Genomic DNA, 18031 nt, shown 5'->3' with positions numbered 1-18031 from the left:
AAAAAAAATTCATGCAGGAAGGAAGATTAAATACAGACACATCAAATCCTGTTCAGAGAATTAATGCTCACATTCATAAATACTTCTGTGAATTTGTGTTAAAAACTGAAGGTTGTGATGGAGGGATGGGGTGGGGGTGGGGATTAAATCTATAGATTTCTGTAAAATTTAGTGGAAATTATTGAGCTTCCCTGTTACCTTATTGTAGGAATTAGCCCTGCTGCTGACCAATGCAAAACAACCCGGGGACACTTGGAAAAGCACTTAAAAACGGTTAAACAACAAAAACTGTAAAACCATTCTACAGCCAGTAAGTTTATTTCCATCTAGCTGTTTACTGCACATTTTGCACATACAAATGCGACAAAGTGCACGTGAATTTAACATCCATCCATTATGGGAGAGACTAAAAATTGCAAATGGACGATGTACTATTAAATGTTTGTACAGTTTACCTCCACAACTAGAGATCACCGCTATTGATCTGTTTACTGTTTCTTAATGAAATCCATTGGCATCTAATTCATGTTAAGGCTTCTGCAACTCCTTGTGTATGTGTGAGTGTGCGTATGAAAATGGCTCCTGTGTTTCCTTATTTCTGTGGTTAGATGACGAGACTTGAGATATTCTGCGAGCTTCAGAACAGGTGGACTCTCCGTGACCCTCTCTTTAGTAATGGGAAATATGGCAACATGCTGTGTGTGAAATTGCAGTTTATTTGTGAATAAGTTTGTCAGGCAAATCAGGTCGCACCACACACCATCATGTGTGGGGACTTAAAGTTGTTGGAATGGGACTTTAAACTGATCTCTTCTATTTATAAAGATTGTGACAGAAATAGGTGAGTCTTGTTAAAATTAAACTCAGCTCAGTGTTTCCAAGGACATCTCATTTTTGTTATTTCTGTTTTTCTTTCATAGATAAGATTTTATTTCTGTCTGATGGTTTTGCCAAACGCTTTTTTAGGCTAAGTTTTTAGATTTTACAGGTAAGTTGTTGTTTGTTTTTTTGAAAGCCTGCAATTGAAAAACATACAGTAAACAAACATGAATGCAAACATGCACCAATAAACAAAACAGACTCTGTGTGTGTTGCTGGTATAATCCCTGTAGAGTGCAGTTGACCTTCTGACCCCTCTAACCCACACAAACCTACACTGTATAGCCACAGTACTCGCTAATCTTCAGGGATTTTTGATGTTTAATCGGACAAAAAGAAAACATGAGGTGATATTAAAATGAAAAACAGAGTGACTGTACAGCACAGAGACAGAAAAATAATGAATCTGATCATGTTAATGGCAGCATGTGTGTATAAATAGCGCACACATAGAACATGTTTGTACATAGACGTTTGGCTCCAAAATACACTTAAGTCACAGAATGTCCACAGATAATGAACGGTAAATTATATCCAACTGTGTGTGTGTGTGTGTGTGTGTGTGTGTGTGTGTGTGTGTGTGTGTGTGTGTATGCTGTATATATATACACACACACGAGTGCATCTCAAAAAATTTGATTATGGAAAAGTTCAATATTTTTGACAGTTATTTCACAAAGTGAAAACTGTATATATTCTAGACTCATTAAATGTAAACTAAAATGTTTCAAGCATTTGTTGATTTTAATTTTGACAATTATGGCCTGTAGCTCAAAAAAATATATAAAAGACTTATATTAGAAGACCATTGATGAAAGGACTGCTGTATCAAAGCATATTCATGGAGGGGCGAAGTGTTGTCAGAGAAGGTGCACGAGCAACAGGGATGACCGCAGCCTTGAGGAGATTGTCAAGCAAAGCTGCTTCAAGAACGTCGGGGAGCGTCACAAGGAGTGGACTGAGGCTGGGGTCAGTGTATCAAGAGCCACCACACACAGACCTGTGCTTGAAGTGGGCCACAAGTGTGGCATTCTTACTATCAAACCACTCCTGAACCATTGCTCAGTGGTCCAAAGTCTTCTTTTCAGATGAAAATCAATTTTGCATTTCATTTGGACATCAAGTTCCCAGAGTCTGGAGGAAGTCTGAAGTCCAAGGACTTGGCACCTGCCAAAACTACTCAAAACTGGTTTGCTGACCATGACGTTACTCTGCTTGATTGGCCGGCCAACACGCCTGACCTGAAGCCTATAGAGAATCTATGGGGTATTATCAAGAGGAAGATGACAGACACCAGACTCCACAATGCAGATGAGCTGAAGGCCACGATCAAGGTTACCTGGGCTTCCATGACACCTCAGCAGTGCAGGCTGATTGTCTCAATGCCACCCCGCAGTGATGCAATAATTCGTGCAAAAGGACACCCGGCCAACTATTGAGTACATAAATTAACATACTTCTCAGAAGTTTGACTTTTCTGGAATATAAATCCTTTTTTTGATCGATCTTATTAAATATTCTAATATTTTGAGATACTGGATTTTTTATTTTCATGAGCTGTAAGCCATAAATATCAAAATTGAAACTAAAAAAATATTTCAGTTTATGTCTAATAAAGGTTTCCCTGTTTGAATTCAATTATATATACCTAAAATGGTTTAAGTAATACACATATCCCAAAACTGTCACTGTCACAATCTGTCTACATTTTCTTGACAAATATTAAATGTTCTCTCATTTATAAATTGTTTGAGACTGTAAACTGGGCAACCTGGTTCAGCCGAAATGTGCTGTGTTTGCATCCACCTGTCCTGGATTCACCAGGTAGTCTCTATCTTTGTCTGTCTGTCAGTGGGTTCATCAGAGCTTGTTTGCTGAAATAACTGCCTGTTGCTGTTAGATACAGGGTTAATTCGAGTGCTCAGACTGAACCATACAGTAAAAGTGAACTGAAACAGTAAACAACTATGGGAATTTTATAATTACAAATCACCAATCTGCATTATAAAAAAAGTCATCAGTGCATATTAACAGTAACATATACGCCAATATCAGAATGTCTGTGGCCGACCGAATCCAGCTGTAGTGCGTGTGAGTGTATGATCGAGCTTCGAAGGTAATCTGAGTCAGAATTCATTGAAAAGTTGTTTGGTGTTCGTGTGTGATAGAGAGACAGTGTGTGAGCAGGAGGTGGATGTAAATGTTCAATCTTTTTTGCAAAAATTAAGGCTTACTGTAAGCAGATTCCAAAAAGCTGTTATTAAAGTGGGTGACCAGTCACACTGTGGTTGATGGTTGAACCAGTGAGCTGTCGCTTCAACCCTGCAGCCTGTTCGGCGATCGAAACGCCAACCCCCTGCTGGTTTAGTTTGATTAAATGTAGATTGAGCCCTGAGCTACATTTCAGAGCTCATTATAGTGCTGCAAATTCTCAATCCAAAAGATGATGGCTTTTCAGGGAGCTGTTCATGAGCCCAATCTGTTCGTGCTGAAAGTGAGTCTATGTGTAGAGAATGAATTTGTGTGCGGTCATCTCTCTTTTAATGTCAAGGTGATGAAAGATTTTGTAAAAACTATTTTATCATCCAACATGTGACTGTTAACTACTACTGTTCGCTGTCAATAGGAGACATAATAGAAAAATACTAGTTAGCACTTTGATGATTTTTATTTCCATTTTTGCTTTTTTATTTGTTTCACATGGTTGTTTTTCTGTTCCTGCCTGTTCACTAGATTAAATTGTTATATTTGTGTATTTTTATTGTTTTATTTAAAAAAAAAAAAAAACCCAGCGACAAACAGTGGCACACCTGAATTCAGATGGACAGTGTACACAGATGATGTTGAAACGCTCCTGATTTATATGTGAGTGTGTGTCACATTCACATTGCGGTGTTGTGAGGTTATTGATTTATTCCAGATTTAAGATGCTGTTTTAGTGTCAAGGTTGAAAGCTTAGGTTAAGTTTGAAATAAAGATTGGGTTGCACTTGTGGTCATATTTTAGATTAGAGTAAGCCTCCAAGGAGTTAATGAAAGTCAAACCAATATCCTCACAGGTGATAGAAACAAGTCTGTGTGTGTTGTTGCTCTCACCCTGCTGGCTGGGCTCTGGGTCCTCCTGGTTCTTTTTGACGGAGAGGTCCAGCGGGCCGTCCTGGTCGGCCATGAGAAGCTTGCTGAGGACGGGATTCTGTGCAGAGGCAGCAGCTGTACCTCCTCCTCCACCATTACTGGCTCCTGTTCCGTTGCTGCAGGCAGGTGCTGAGGCAGCAGCGGCAGAGGCTGAGGTGGGGCTGTGGCCCGGCCCTGGGGTCGGGGATGGAGAGGAGGAGGCTGACGATGGAGGGGAGCTCGGCACAGGCGGGGGCCCAGGCGGGGAGCATGGGGCCGGGGCCGGGGCCAGAGACGCCACTCTCGGCAGGCTTTGGTCCTTCATGATGCCGTTGGGCAGGGGCGAGTCGTCCTGAGTAGTTTTTGAGGTATATTCGGCAGCGAACTGGCGGATCATTCGCTGCATGATCTCACGAGCCACTAGAGGAATGTGAGGTTCTGAGAAACGTGGGAGGTCTAGAAAGAAACAAATCAGAGCAAACATGTCAGCATTCCGTCCTCCAGGAACTTGTTCAGTCATGCCATGTTCAGTTTATTTATCCCATTTCATCCTGAAAATGTAATCCTGATCCTCTGCTGAAATAATCCAAAAATCACTCAGAAGCAGCACTTAATCCTGCCTATTGACCATGATAAATGCACCATGATAGTGTGTACAGCAGATTATTGCCACACTGTCTCCAGCTTCTCACGTTTGACTATTTGTTTCTTCTCTCTGTGACGTTGGCGTTAAGTGACTATCTTTCTGTTTTGCACTGTTTGTTGAACAAAAGCAATTTGAAGACCATGCCTGGGGATTCTGGGAAAATGTAATGTGCATTTTCATAATTTCTGAAAAACTGATACCATTAATACCTAATTAAAGTAAGATTATGATTATTTCAACTCCAAAAACAGCCAAATGTTTTGTTTGCTACTGAATCAGAAAGTATACTGTTATATCATACCATTCAGTGGTATACTGTACTGTCAGATATTATAAGATATCCTTTCGTAATACACCATACAGCATATAACAACCCTGGTTCAAAAAAGTTGGGACACTGTGTGAATCTTGCCTCATCCTTTGCTTGTGAGGGACTTGTGAGCCTTTCCAGGATGCCCCTTTCATACCCAATCATGATACTATCACCTGTTACCAATCAACCTGTTCACCTGTAGTATGTTCCAGACAGGTGTTCTTAGAGCATTCCACATCTTTCCCAGTCTTTAGTTGCTCCTGTCCCAACGTGTTTGAAACATGTTACTCCATCAATTTCAGAATAAACAGATATTTCAAAAAAATCAGTCAAGTTGATGAGATTAAGCATTAAATATATTGTCTTTGTACTGTTTTCAATAAGTTTATGTAAAAAAGGATAAGCACATGATCACAATCCTTTTTTAAAATTTGTTTTATGCAGCGTCTCAACTGTTTTGAAATGTGTGTTGTATCATATTGAATCAAATCAAATCTTAATTTCTGAATGAGTTCCATTTATATATTCATATTTTACTCTAGGGAAATATATTAGTAGAAATAAAAGAACCATTTAAAAGTGCAACAAGTGCCAGGAGACCACTAACGGTCTGGGAGTTAATACAGAAGTCAAAACCAGACTTTCCATTATTCCCTGCTGAGACAAAACAAACCCACACCAAACACTGGTCACTGATCTCATTGATTAATACACATCAAGCAAAACAGCGACAATGACGACACATTTGTTATTAATGGATTAATCTGGCATTGTCCCAGATATGTGCACTCATCCCTTTATAACCAGGAGCTATATTATTTGGATACATTATGTGTGCCACTGAGTCAAACCCTAAATCCTCCAAACAATACATGAGCCCAAATATCTAATCCCAAAGCTATGCTGAAATAATCCAAAAATGACACATATTCTGCACTGTATACACAAGCAGCCCTTAATCCTGCCTATTGTGCAAAGTTAACGCACCATCATATCAGTGTACAGCAGGTACATGCTGGCATTTTCCAGCCATACCTCACACATCTGCTTTCCTAGCATGCCTCCTGTTTTTAACTCTGTTTCTTCCTCAAGTTATGTTATTTCCAATTATCGCCCAGTTTTCTCAACTCATTTGCACCAGTTCTGGGTGTTTCATAGTTTGAATACTATTTCATCACACTGTGTGCTGCAAGTAAAGGAGCAAAAGCTACAAAGTAAATGTGTAATAAATACTGTAAAGCCACTGATCATTGTACTTCTTTTGAACTTTTGAATCCTTGCGAGCCAACAGCCTGTAGCTCTTCCACATGTGAGCTCAAGACTTGAGGTGACTCTACTTTGCGTTTCTGATCATTTTATGAGGCGCGGTAATAATTAACAGTGTTATCAAAACAAAATTACAAAGTGTTTCACAGATGATTAAAACCGCCATGACAGTAAACACTAGAAAAGCCAGACATGAATAAAAAACTGGAGCAGGAAAACAAAGAGGTAAAGACAAATTATGTCAAAGCCTGTTTGTTCGATGAAATGTTTTAAAAACGACACAAAGCTCCTCTGAAAACAGAAGAGAAGAAAATATCCTCCTGCATAAAAACATGAACTCCTTTAAGCGATATTCAATAAAAACATGACACTCACAAGAAAATGTTAGAAGTGTATTTAGGCATATGTCACAATTCTACTGGATAACAACCGTTTGTGCTTTTTAGAGGATAAAATCAGCTTTCCATCAAACTTGCTATTCAGCCGGCTGATGTGACGAAGTGATAAAAGGTTGGAAAAACTGTGCTGACCAACAAAATCAATTTGAAAAACCTTAAAATTCATGATAATACAGAAACTACCTAAGCAGTTTTTATTAGTCCTGTATTTGGCTCATAGACGCTTTTCATTTCTGTTATATTTTGGCTCTGATGTTCTTCTCTTTCATGAAACTGTGACTTCATGTTGCAAAGCTATGCCAAGACCTGCGTGTAGGTGTTGTTGCCATTTGTTATTTATGATAGATTGCTATCCCTTGCTCCTATTATTTGACTTCTGTGCTCCATCTAAACGTCGCACTGCGTTATTCCTGCCATTGAAACAATTTTATTGACATGGTTATGAAAGAGCTTAACTGCATACTGAAGTGTCTGTTATGTGTCAAAGACCCAACACATTCAAGCAATTAATAGATTCACCGAGTTATTCTACTATGTAGATACACTGTGTGGCCTTTAGCACACTCTGACACAATCAAACAGGCCTCAAATGCTAAGAAAACCCAAGAAGCAGGTTACTTTGCTGGAAATGTGCCCTAATTATACCGCTCCATTTTGACAGATGCAGGTTTCATGCTGCCCCCTTTGGAAATCTCCTGGGGAAACCCCAGCATGCAGTGACTGCGTGTGCTGTGCTTGCTAGGAAATGGCCGTTGTGTAACTGTACAATCTTGTGCCAAGGTACACAAGAGGTCTCGCCTCGCTACAACAAAGCCAAGTGATTTGGCAGCTGCATTTTTTTGTGAAACATTTCCTTGAGTAGTTCAGGAATTCTGCCGTCCACCCTGAGAGAGGAAGCTTCACAAGGTAGCAAGCTGACAGACGCAAATGGCTGCAGCTCACATAGACATCTGTCTTAGTGAATGCATGTTGATTTGCTGTGCGCGTGTATCACATAATCTGCAGTACTTCAAGTTATTATGCAAAAGGAATCCAAATTTAATGGATGGATGTTACTTGAAATAACTAAAATTTGTTGCATTACTTTTAATGCTGAATTTACAACACGACAAAAACAATTAAAATGGATTGTCGATAGTGTTTCAAAGGGTATGAAATGTTTGCCCAAAGCAAGACAAAACAGTTAAGTCAGATTATGTAAGGGAGTTTTGCACCTTTTTGTCACCACAAAGGAGCATATCAGGTGGAGCTTTCTAGAATTGCAAATTATGTTTAGTGGACTTCTCTCCCTTTTAATAATTAACATTCCTTGTTCATGGGTTTAGCACAAACACAGTGCACACACTACAGTATGCACAAATCTCCGACGTTCATGACAACAATTTTACATGACAACTTATTCCTTCATGTTGGTGATTGTGCACTTGTTTGTGCGCCCCACTATGTGCTGATCCGTTACTGTATTACGTGCTGTGTAAGTGTGTGTGGATGTGTGTTTGTCTCATCATGCCTGTGCCTGTGTGACTGTTTCTCTGTCTATATATGGCAGCTCCACAGGCAGCTTTGCTTGTGTGAGGGAAGCCAGATTGATTGGGGCCAGGCATTGATTGGACAGACATCTGCTTCCTCCCTCTCTCCCTCACGATAAAACACAACACAAGCTACAGTCTACCAGGCTCAGCTCTCCTCAGTCACAAAATAACTGCCTGCCTCAAGCCAGAACATGATACACTATCAGTTTGGAGGAGATTATGGCAACTCAGCAGATATTCTGACTTGGAATGGGTGATGATTGAGACGTGCGCCAAAGCTGATGGTGCATGTAAATACAAGCACCAGAATGACAGTTAAAGCAGCATTCATGGTCATCCATCACTTTTGAATGTGAAACCAGGACCTAGTTAATAGGTTCACTTAGATTGGTCAACACCTACCTAAATTGAACACAACTGCTGAATACAACGCCTATGCAATAAATCTTCCCTTAATGGAGGTTATAATAGTCAGTTTTTGCTGACCCTGTTTAAGAGACGTGTTGTTATAACTATGGTCATTTTAGAGAAAGCAGTTTCTGGTGCTGTTGAATTGCCTTGTGGTATATGGACAGGTGTTTCTATTATTCTGTCCAAACCTGTCTGTGTGCAATACAATTCAGCAGCATCATAAAGTATATCCTCTGAAATGATTATACACTGCTCAAGGTTACTGTAAGTTTGCATCAAGCAAGGTGTGGTTTTATATTTGGCTCTAATGGGACTCGTTACAGTTAGTCCTACAGTGAAGTGGACTCCCCTGGTCTCATTTTTGGTTGCTAGATAGCCGGTACACTCTGTCTAACATTTTTAGATTCTGATTAGGGCCCAAAAAAAGCTCCACTTGGCTCTGATTAACGCTTTATAATCATATCTGTGTTCATGTATTTTTGCTATGGCTGCAATCACTCTCCTTGGGAGAACATTCACAGGTGATACCACTTCCCCTAGTTTGAAAGTCTGCACACTCCCATATTTAGCACAAGTTTCTCACCATCAGCTCTGTTTAACAGTACCATGTAAAATAACCTTCTACAGAGTTTCCCACATGGCCTCTCATAGTAATGATGGCACTGTTAGTACAGGTCGGAAAAGTGGGTCGGCCTCTCTGGCCCAGATCTTATTTGATTTAGGGTCTACCTGGAGGGTAGAAATGTCTTTGTTCCAATTGTAAAACTTTGAAAAAGCTACATGTGGCGCCCCTCAGGAATCGATCCCTGGTCCCCTTTTTATCCAAACTGCACAAACTGTCAGAATTATGCAGATGACACAACTTCATACATCATTCTCCATCAGAGACTTGTGTCCTCCTTGATCTGATTACATATTTTTTTATTGAGGTCCTCAACTTAGCTATCTTATACTTAGTTATCCATAGTTAGCTTATTGCCTGAAAAGTTCACTACTTTGTAATCATTTATCTGCTTCAATGTCTCTGGTCTCCCCAACAAAAAGCTAAAGAATTACTACAGATGCTCCAAAGTGCAGTTGACTGTCTTCCAGGCCAGATGTGCCCAAATGTGGACATAGATTAAAGACAATATCAACAAGAGCTAGTAGAAAGGTTTCCTCGATGCAGATGAGAACATTCTCTCTACTTTCATTTTTTTAAGCAAAAGGATGACAAGAACAAACTAAACTACATTATTTTTGATAATTGTAGACAATGTAAAGTTGTGTTTCCAAAAGAATGATGGTTCCAACTCCTGTTTGGATGGAAAATAATTGAAAGCAATGATTGTCTGAAATATAGAATTCAGTCTGGTATTATATTCCCTTGTAGGGACCATTCTTTAAATCCTCTTTCATCATTCAAATGTGTTGTGTTTACTGATTTCCCATGGGAATTAACCACATTATCTGACTTAACTTGTTTGAAATACACTTGTGGACATCCAAAGATATTGCAGATATTTATGACCAGAGGGAATGTGGAAATACAGAATGAAATGACTGATGAGACGTATGTGTTACCTTTTCTGTGGAACACAGCATTGAGGAAGTCTTGGGCCTGTCTCTCCAGCCGGCTGATCCGAGACTGCTCCTGTTTGAAGTCTTCACACTCCGACAGCACCTGGCTGCCTCCACCGTTCTCTACACTGTGCTCCTGAACACACAAACACAGAGACAAATGAGTGGCTAAAGGCCTGTTCTGTCAAAAATGAACCCCTCGCACACCATCACATCAGTGCCTCCACCACTGTTCATGTGTCATCACATCCAGCGGTAGATAACCATGGTTCTGCTCAGCTATATGAGCCAATAAGATGTGTTGTAGTTGCAGGTACATGCAAACCTCTCCATCTTTTGGCATCAAGTCAATAGGTGCACATTTTTTCTTCCAGCCAGTTGAGAAAATGTTGAGGTCTTCGCTCATAATGAACTGTCCTGTGGCTGCACTGCACTCTGATCTATTGGCCTTGGTGAGACTTGGTTTCTCTGGCTAGAATTCAGTTACAAATGTTGAATCTTTTTTTTTTTTTTTTTTAAATATCCCCATTCATAATTGTATGGCTGCTGCTCCAGATCATATCATTATTATTATTATTATTATTATTATTATTATTATTATTATTGATTAATCTTTCAATTATATAGTTGACTAAATTTGCAATGATCTAAAACAGATATCCTGACGTATGAAAAGGTGGAACCAGTGAATGAAAATGACAACCAATAAATAATGGTAATTAAAATGTCTTTTAATTAATTTTCTTTTGATTGACAAGGAAGTTGATTGATAAATTGCTTCAGCGCAACTAATTGTTTGACATCCTTTAGGTGTATATGTATAGATTTTAACAGCTGAAGAGACAATTGCCAAGTACTGATACCGCCAATTTTAAGATGGTGCTTTAAATTGCATTTGTTTATTATTTTGGTGGAGGAAAATATATTAATGACAGAGTGAATTTCTGTGCTAATCCACTAGTATTTTAAATGTATGGTCTCCACTCTTACAAAGTGCTGTGAAGTCACATTTCATTAAGAGGGGGGATAACTAGGCTGCCTTGCAGAGAAAATGTATGTGTGACCAATAGAATGAAACGACTGGGAGAAATGACAGCAAGTGACAGCTCACTTCTCCACTGAGGTACCGTTGTTGGAGGCGGGCCTTTTCAAGCTGACAGCCAATCAGCTGGCTTCCTTGGGATATCCAAGGTATTGAGCCTGACGAGACACAGGGGTGCCAATGAGAGGTTATTATGAAAGAAACAACTGCTACGAGGGAATGTGATTCAAGTCGGCCTCTGAATCAGAGAAGGGATTCATACCACTACCATTAGTATTAGTTGTGAGGGGTATGCTGCCATTGTCTTGTCAACACTAACCATGGAATTTGAGTGTGTGGCTGTTTGCGTCAGTGGAAAGAGATGAAGCAACAATCGGATATAAGAGTGTGTTTTTAAGGCTTTTATTATTCTGTCCGCTCTCTCTATCTGCGGGCAGTTTGCATGGCTTCAGATCAATGAATCAATGGTTCCCACCCACTGAAGCTCCTCTGGCATTTCACAAACAAGCAGAGGGTAATAAGAGTGAGACAGAGAGAGCTTTCAAGCCCGAATGGATGAATAAAAGATGAAAATACTGTTGAGTGAGGAGAGAAATACAATTAAGGCTGCTTCAAAATTTGTCTTATTATTTGCCATACTATGATTTGCACACTATGAGTGGCTAACATAATTATTGACCAGTCAGACAACACTGCTGAAAAGATCTCCTATAATCCCTGCTAGGCTTTGTTTAATTGATTTTGCTCCGTTGATTGATTTAGATTTTTTTTGTTCCGTTCCAGTCTTATCTGTAATTACTGTATTACATGCAGGCGCTTCGATGGTGTGCTTCTTGTACACATATTCAGTGATGTCATTGAGTGCTGTAGCAACGTGTTGTTGCGAGTGTTAGCATGGCTTTATTAGCATGAGCAGGGAGAGACTAGTAAAGGGACGTGGTGACAGAGAGAGACAGATGGGGGTTGGTGGAGGGGGTTTGTGCTGACACAAGGATGTTTTTAGGAGACAGATGGCCGACCCCGGAGGTCAGACCGAGGTCAAGTTGAAAAACAAGCAACGGACGAGGGAAGGACGCCCCCTCCTAACTTCCTTCCCTTCCTTATTCACTTGTCCAATCACATCCCAAAAATAAAGGGGATGGAAAACATAGGGAAGAAGTCCTTAAAAAGTACTCTGAGTAATGCAAAGTGGGAACACAAGTCCTCATGTGCATGAAAACCATGTGTACAGCCAAAAGTTCCAGAACAAGAGGCGAGTAAGTGGACCTTGAGATGGTTATGCAGCACATATTTTGTTTCTGTTTAACTGCAGCAATCATCACATTTGTGTTTTCTTTTTTTTTAATTGATTTGTTGGGGATGACGTGCAACAAGGGCACAAGTCTGGAATCAAACAGGGGCTGTTGCAGTTACCCCCCCTCACACCCCCATGTTCTTTTTGTGTGTGGAGTGGAGGTCTTTAAATGAATGGCAGCGTCACATGTTCCTTTGTCTGCGGCAGAAGACGCAGATGCAGGTACCGCAATGTCCATGAACATACTATCTATATGTGCCTTAAGCAGCAGTCGGTCCAATAAACTCATTACTATTCTTCTCTAATCACTTAATAGCCGATGAGAAACTCTTAGAGGAGACACCAGTCTCACTAATTTACACCCGTGCCATCATCCTCCTCCCAGTTCAACTCACACACACACACACACACACACACACACACACACACACACACACACACACACACACACACACACACCTCCAAATCATTATGTCACCTTCCTTTCATAAGCTAAATTGGGGTCAAGACCGTGATGGTGAAACAACACAAATAACACATATGCAGGAGGAGGAAGAGAGACAAAGATGTGGAGAAAGCTCAAAAATGACAGCAGACTAAAACACAGAAAATGTGAGGACAAAGGAAAGAAATTGCTTCACAAAAGTAACACAATTGCTGCATTTGGCTGGAAGCAGAATTTGTCTCTGCTCTGCAGAATATACACATTAAAAATGTGATGAAAATGCACTTTGATTCACATTTTATTTTGCTATTAGCCTGGAAATCTGCCGACTAGCACCTTTAAATTTGACAAATCAACATATTATTTCCCATTAGTTTAATCTTCCGGGTTTAATGCTAAGCTAAGCTAATCGCCTGCTTCATATATAGCATACTGATATAAATGATATCAATCTTCTCATTTTGAAAAGCTGAGAGAGAGCTGAGGGAGCGTATAGTGTATAAACTGTACCAAAATGGCAAACTGTTCCTCCAAGTTAAACTTTATAAATATATTTGAGGAAATGTGACTTTTTCGCACATGACTGTCCAAGAAGAAGACAGTTCCTTTGATCAGCGGGGTAATATCACATGGGGAATACATGTTAATACAGTTGTTTGATTCACCGTCAATTATTACCACAAGCTCAAAGCAATGATCTTAATAAGCTGTAGTGGTGCTTAGGGGACTTTTTTGCCCTGGGTCTTGCCTATGAGGCTACATACAGGCTACCTAGACTTTTAGCTGAAGGTTGTTGAGGCAGAATTCTGCCTGACATGAATACCCGCAGAAACCACTTAGGGTTGAAAGATGTTTCTCAAATAGGTTTTTCAGGTAAGAAAAATCTATTTTAATTTTCAATTAATATTGTCCTCAAGAGACACTAGAACAGAGCATCAGTCAAAAATAACACAGTGAAGCACAGCTCTCTTTGTAGTAATGCAAATACAACATCTATCCCAGTAGTGTTTGGTATCTATAAATTTTATTATTTGCTCAATTTCAATGTTTTTTTTAATTTTTTTTTTAAACTTTGTTGTGTACTCCCACTGCTGAAGCCAAACCTACGGCCTTAGGTCAAGCATAATGGCGAGAGAACTGCTAATAACATATCATATGGAATCCTTGTGAACAAGAGGAGAAAAGTTCACAGGTCGGTTTGAACTTGAACCTTACTGCCTTGAGGCGAACGCTGCGAGTTTCTGACGGCTCTGGCATTAAAACACATGTAATGAGACTCATGGTCATGTCTGACAGGGGGACAAAATGTTGTGACGTCTCCTACCTTGACTTTCTCGCGTCTTAAGCAGCAGAAGAGACAATTTTCATCGAAGGACCAGTCAGACACTTCCTCAGGCTCACAGTCTGGATAAGAGAGGGGACAGAGAGCAGTTTATTAAATCATGACTCTAACTCCCATAATCCCTCAGTATTTCTAGCAATGCGTGGACTTTTCAGGCCTAAACAGACATCAGCAAATTTGCGAGGTTGTTAAAAGAAATGGCAGAGATTTTTTTTTTTGTCCTTTCAATTTGGGTCCATACTTTGCGGTTGTTTTGTGTGTTTGACTCTTGCATTAGTTCAGTTTCAGTATCCACACGTAGGTTGAGTCTTAAAGCCAGCTGTAAATGAGGCGGGTGTAGATGAATCAATGGAGAAATTGTCTGTTTTCATTCAAAAACCAGTCAAGCCTGCAGAGTGACAGCTGAGGGCCCACAAACCACAACAACAAGTGCGTTACAATGATTCACTTTTAATTACAGCCAATGATTAAATTACAGCGATGACTAACTTCATATGTCAAGTATGCTGTGCAAAAACTAACCACTCCGCTATTGAATACATCGTTGTGTAAAGACCACAAACACTGCATGAATGTGTGTGCGTGTGTGTGTGCACGGATGTAAATATGACTGTATCTGTTTGTGAAGTATTCATGCCCTAAAGCCCTGTTTGCGAAGAACTAATTACCCCTTTCCAGGACTGCATTCTGGCAAACATGTTCAGTGGGATGAAGGAATTCATTGCTGTCTCCTGATAGTTCAGCAGCTGCACATCATGAAACTGAAACATCCTGCTTTTAATTCTGTGTCACAGCTGTCCTGTCTTTCTCCGCCTGGAGAAGTGGGCAGAGCCTCTAGCTCTAAAGGTGTGTTTAGCCTGACTATGAATGTAATGGCAATGAGAAACAAACAGAAATCATACTTAAATCAAGCAGAAGTTAAATCGAGCAGAGGTTCATCTATCGTCCCTTGAAAACAATAAACCTACAAACAGCTATCCCGTAGCCCTTTGTGCACAAATAAATTGCAACAATTAGTCAATTAATCAATCATTCAAACAACAGAAAATGAATCTGGAATTAATTTTAAGGAAAAATCTGTCAAAGACATTACTTGTAGCTTCTCCAATTTTTGTTTTTTGTCTGTTTTTTTAATTAGAGTTTCATTAGAGCTGAATTTCTTTGGGTTCTTGACACAAAACAAAACATTACATGACAATGACAAGGTCTCTGCTCTATAATGTCAAAATCATGATACATACAGAACCCAACACATTTTTCCAAACGATTCACCATGTAAAAAGTGTTCAGATTAACTGATGATGAAAATAATCGTTAGGTTTGTTCTGAAAACAAATCAATCAATTCCACATCCAGCTGGCTCAGTACAAATAATCTTAAAACTTAATAATAAACTTAATAAACTTAATGGTTTTAACAAAGAAGTGACTACTTGTGACTAAACTTCATTTAAAGCCAACTTACAAAAACAAATATCTTCATTTTACATCGCAAGAGTGCAACATCAGATATCACATGTCTAGAGGACAAAGATTTTACATAAACCTTAATTTAAATTTTTACAGACAGCTGGTTCATGCAGACTTAAAACAGGCAGCAATCAAAAATTACTCATCAATGGTCGTTCATATCATTATTCATCCTGTGCTTGTGGGCTTATGATTGATTCAGATGATGCCAGCTGTCAGTTCAGGTTCACGGAAAATCATTTCAGTTCTGCATTGTGTAGTCGCACAGGTTATATACATGTGCAAGTTTTCATCCTTCAAAATGTAAATGCATTTCACCAACAGAGCACCCTCTGAACTGAGACAGAGAGAGAGAGGAGACTGCTGTTGACTTGGTTACAGCTGAGCTGTTGCCATGGCGCTACACTTCCTTTAAAAACCCTCAGTTCAGTCCAAAACCACATCACCACAGCGCGACAGAGAAATAAACATACGAGAGAGAGATGCAGTGAAAGAGAGGAAGCAGTGAGGAGAGAAGGAGAGCAGGAGTGTGTTACAGACAGGTGGAGGAAAAAGAAGGTTGAGTCAGCTCCACAAAGAGAGAGCACAGAAACACAAGAGCACAATCAATACGGTCACAATATACTGTGAACATACAGCACATATATCACATCATAACCTCCCATCTCCAAAATGTCACCTTTTCAGCAGCTTAGAAAAACAGCTGAAGGAGCTGACTATCACTGAACACAACAACCCCGTTCACACAGGAGACCAGTCACCCGGACACCTGTCGTGATTTCGGGACTCCACATTCCACATTTTCTCTTTTGGTGGATTTCAGTTACTTGCTTCCTCTTCCTTCAGCAAACACTATCATGAAAAAGGTCACATTCGCATAATTACTGGATTTAGCTCTACAGCTGTATTGGTTTCATTTCTGCACAAAACCAAACTTGAGTGAAACAGTGAGCGTCATGTCTGTTGTATTCTGTATCGAAGTGCAATTCTGCGATAACAGATCTCATTATTATGAGAATTATTATTGTTATGAGAATTACAAGTTGCACAAGTCATAATTATAAGAAGAATCTAATTTCTTTTTATTGTCTTTGCAATGCGCTTCCGTAGTAATGCAACATAGACTCTTCATATCAGTCTCAAAATGCATTACCAGCAATAATGTAACAGTGCAAAGCATTAATGCAGACTTGATGAAGGATTCCACTCACACTCAAATGAGTTTCGAGACTCTGCTGACTGCTTTTCATTGTCGACAGATATGAATGAAAACCGATGGCTGTCCAGCATGCATTGAACATGGTGAAAGTATAAAATCTCTCTAACAACTGGTCAAAAACAAGCAAAAACAAGATTTTCAGGTGCTGTTTAGTTGATTTTTTAAGGAATTAAAATGTCCAAAAATCACCAATATGATCATTTTTAAAACACTGATGACTTCTGCAGTATTTACAAATCACCTGAGGAACCACGCAAGGTCTGCTAGGTCACTGTACGCTCGATCGTTTTATATCTGAAACCCTTTTGATTCCCTCTGTGGCTGTGTGTGGCTGTGTGTGTATGTGTGTGTACAAGCACCAGTTCATACATGCTGTGTTCCTTATAGTACAGCAGATCCCATCTCTGGCTTCTCCAATCACAGCCTACTTCCCTCTCACATTCCTGCGAGACGTGCGACAGATAAACGGACATCCTATTACTCTCCCTCTCTTCCTCGTCTTATCTCCGTCTGTCGCTGTAATGAAAAGGTCAAAGGTGAGCTGTGCTTGAACTCTGAGGTTGTGCCACTTGCAAAATCCCTGGAAAGGCGCCAATTAGCTCCAGTCCCACTGCTAATGTGACCCCCACCCTCACGGTAGTCAAGTTTCTGTGTGTGAATTTGAGATCTCGAGGAAGATGCTGATGTTGTTTACATGAAGCTTTAAGTGTGTGTGTTCCTGCTCAACAGTCAGTGTGTTTAAATGCACTTTAATTATAATTAATAAGGTTACAGTTCCTGCAGCAACCTGGTTTCAGAAGAAAAACACGAGAAAATCCTTGTATCCAAGACAATGAGAAACAAAGTCTGACTAAAACTGACACTTCCACGGCTGAACTGCATCCTTTACATTGTCTCTCACTGCAAAGTCCGCCATGGCAATGCACCATTTATTTCATATCACTATTACACTTCAAGCAATCCAGGCTTTGTTTGCCTTCTGCTTATTGTGAATAGCTGGTCAAAGGCAAATTATTTCAAGCAGCAGTTGTATGGAGTCTGATATCAGTATCTACTGTAAACATCACGTCTTAGTGATTCTTAAATTGCAATTTCCTGCATT

General features: G+C 39.8%; 1 protein-coding gene across 1 annotated transcript in view; it reads right to left on the bottom strand.

Annotated features, from left to right (window-relative positions):
* Nucleotides 1-18031, bottom strand: part of lcor (ligand dependent nuclear receptor corepressor) — a 77553-nt gene that overhangs the window by 11014 nt on the left and 48508 nt on the right. Inside the window, exons 3-5 of the mRNA XM_070989462.1 lie at nucleotides 14224-14303; nucleotides 10122-10254; nucleotides 3975-4448 (exon numbers count right to left, since the gene is read on the bottom strand). Coding sequence (XP_070845563.1) covers nucleotides 3975-4448; nucleotides 10122-10254; nucleotides 14224-14303 — 687 coding nt within the window. The remainder of the gene's footprint in view (nucleotides 1-3974; nucleotides 4449-10121; nucleotides 10255-14223; nucleotides 14304-18031) is intronic.

This window comes from Chaetodon trifascialis, chromosome 2, assembly GCF_039877785.1.
Source record: "Chaetodon trifascialis isolate fChaTrf1 chromosome 2, fChaTrf1.hap1, whole genome shotgun sequence".
In the NCBI taxonomy this organism is placed as follows: Eukaryota; Metazoa; Chordata; class Actinopteri; order Chaetodontiformes; family Chaetodontidae; genus Chaetodon; species Chaetodon trifascialis.
The sequence above is the reverse complement of the archived record's forward strand: the minus strand, read 5'-3'. Positions and strand labels throughout refer to the sequence as shown.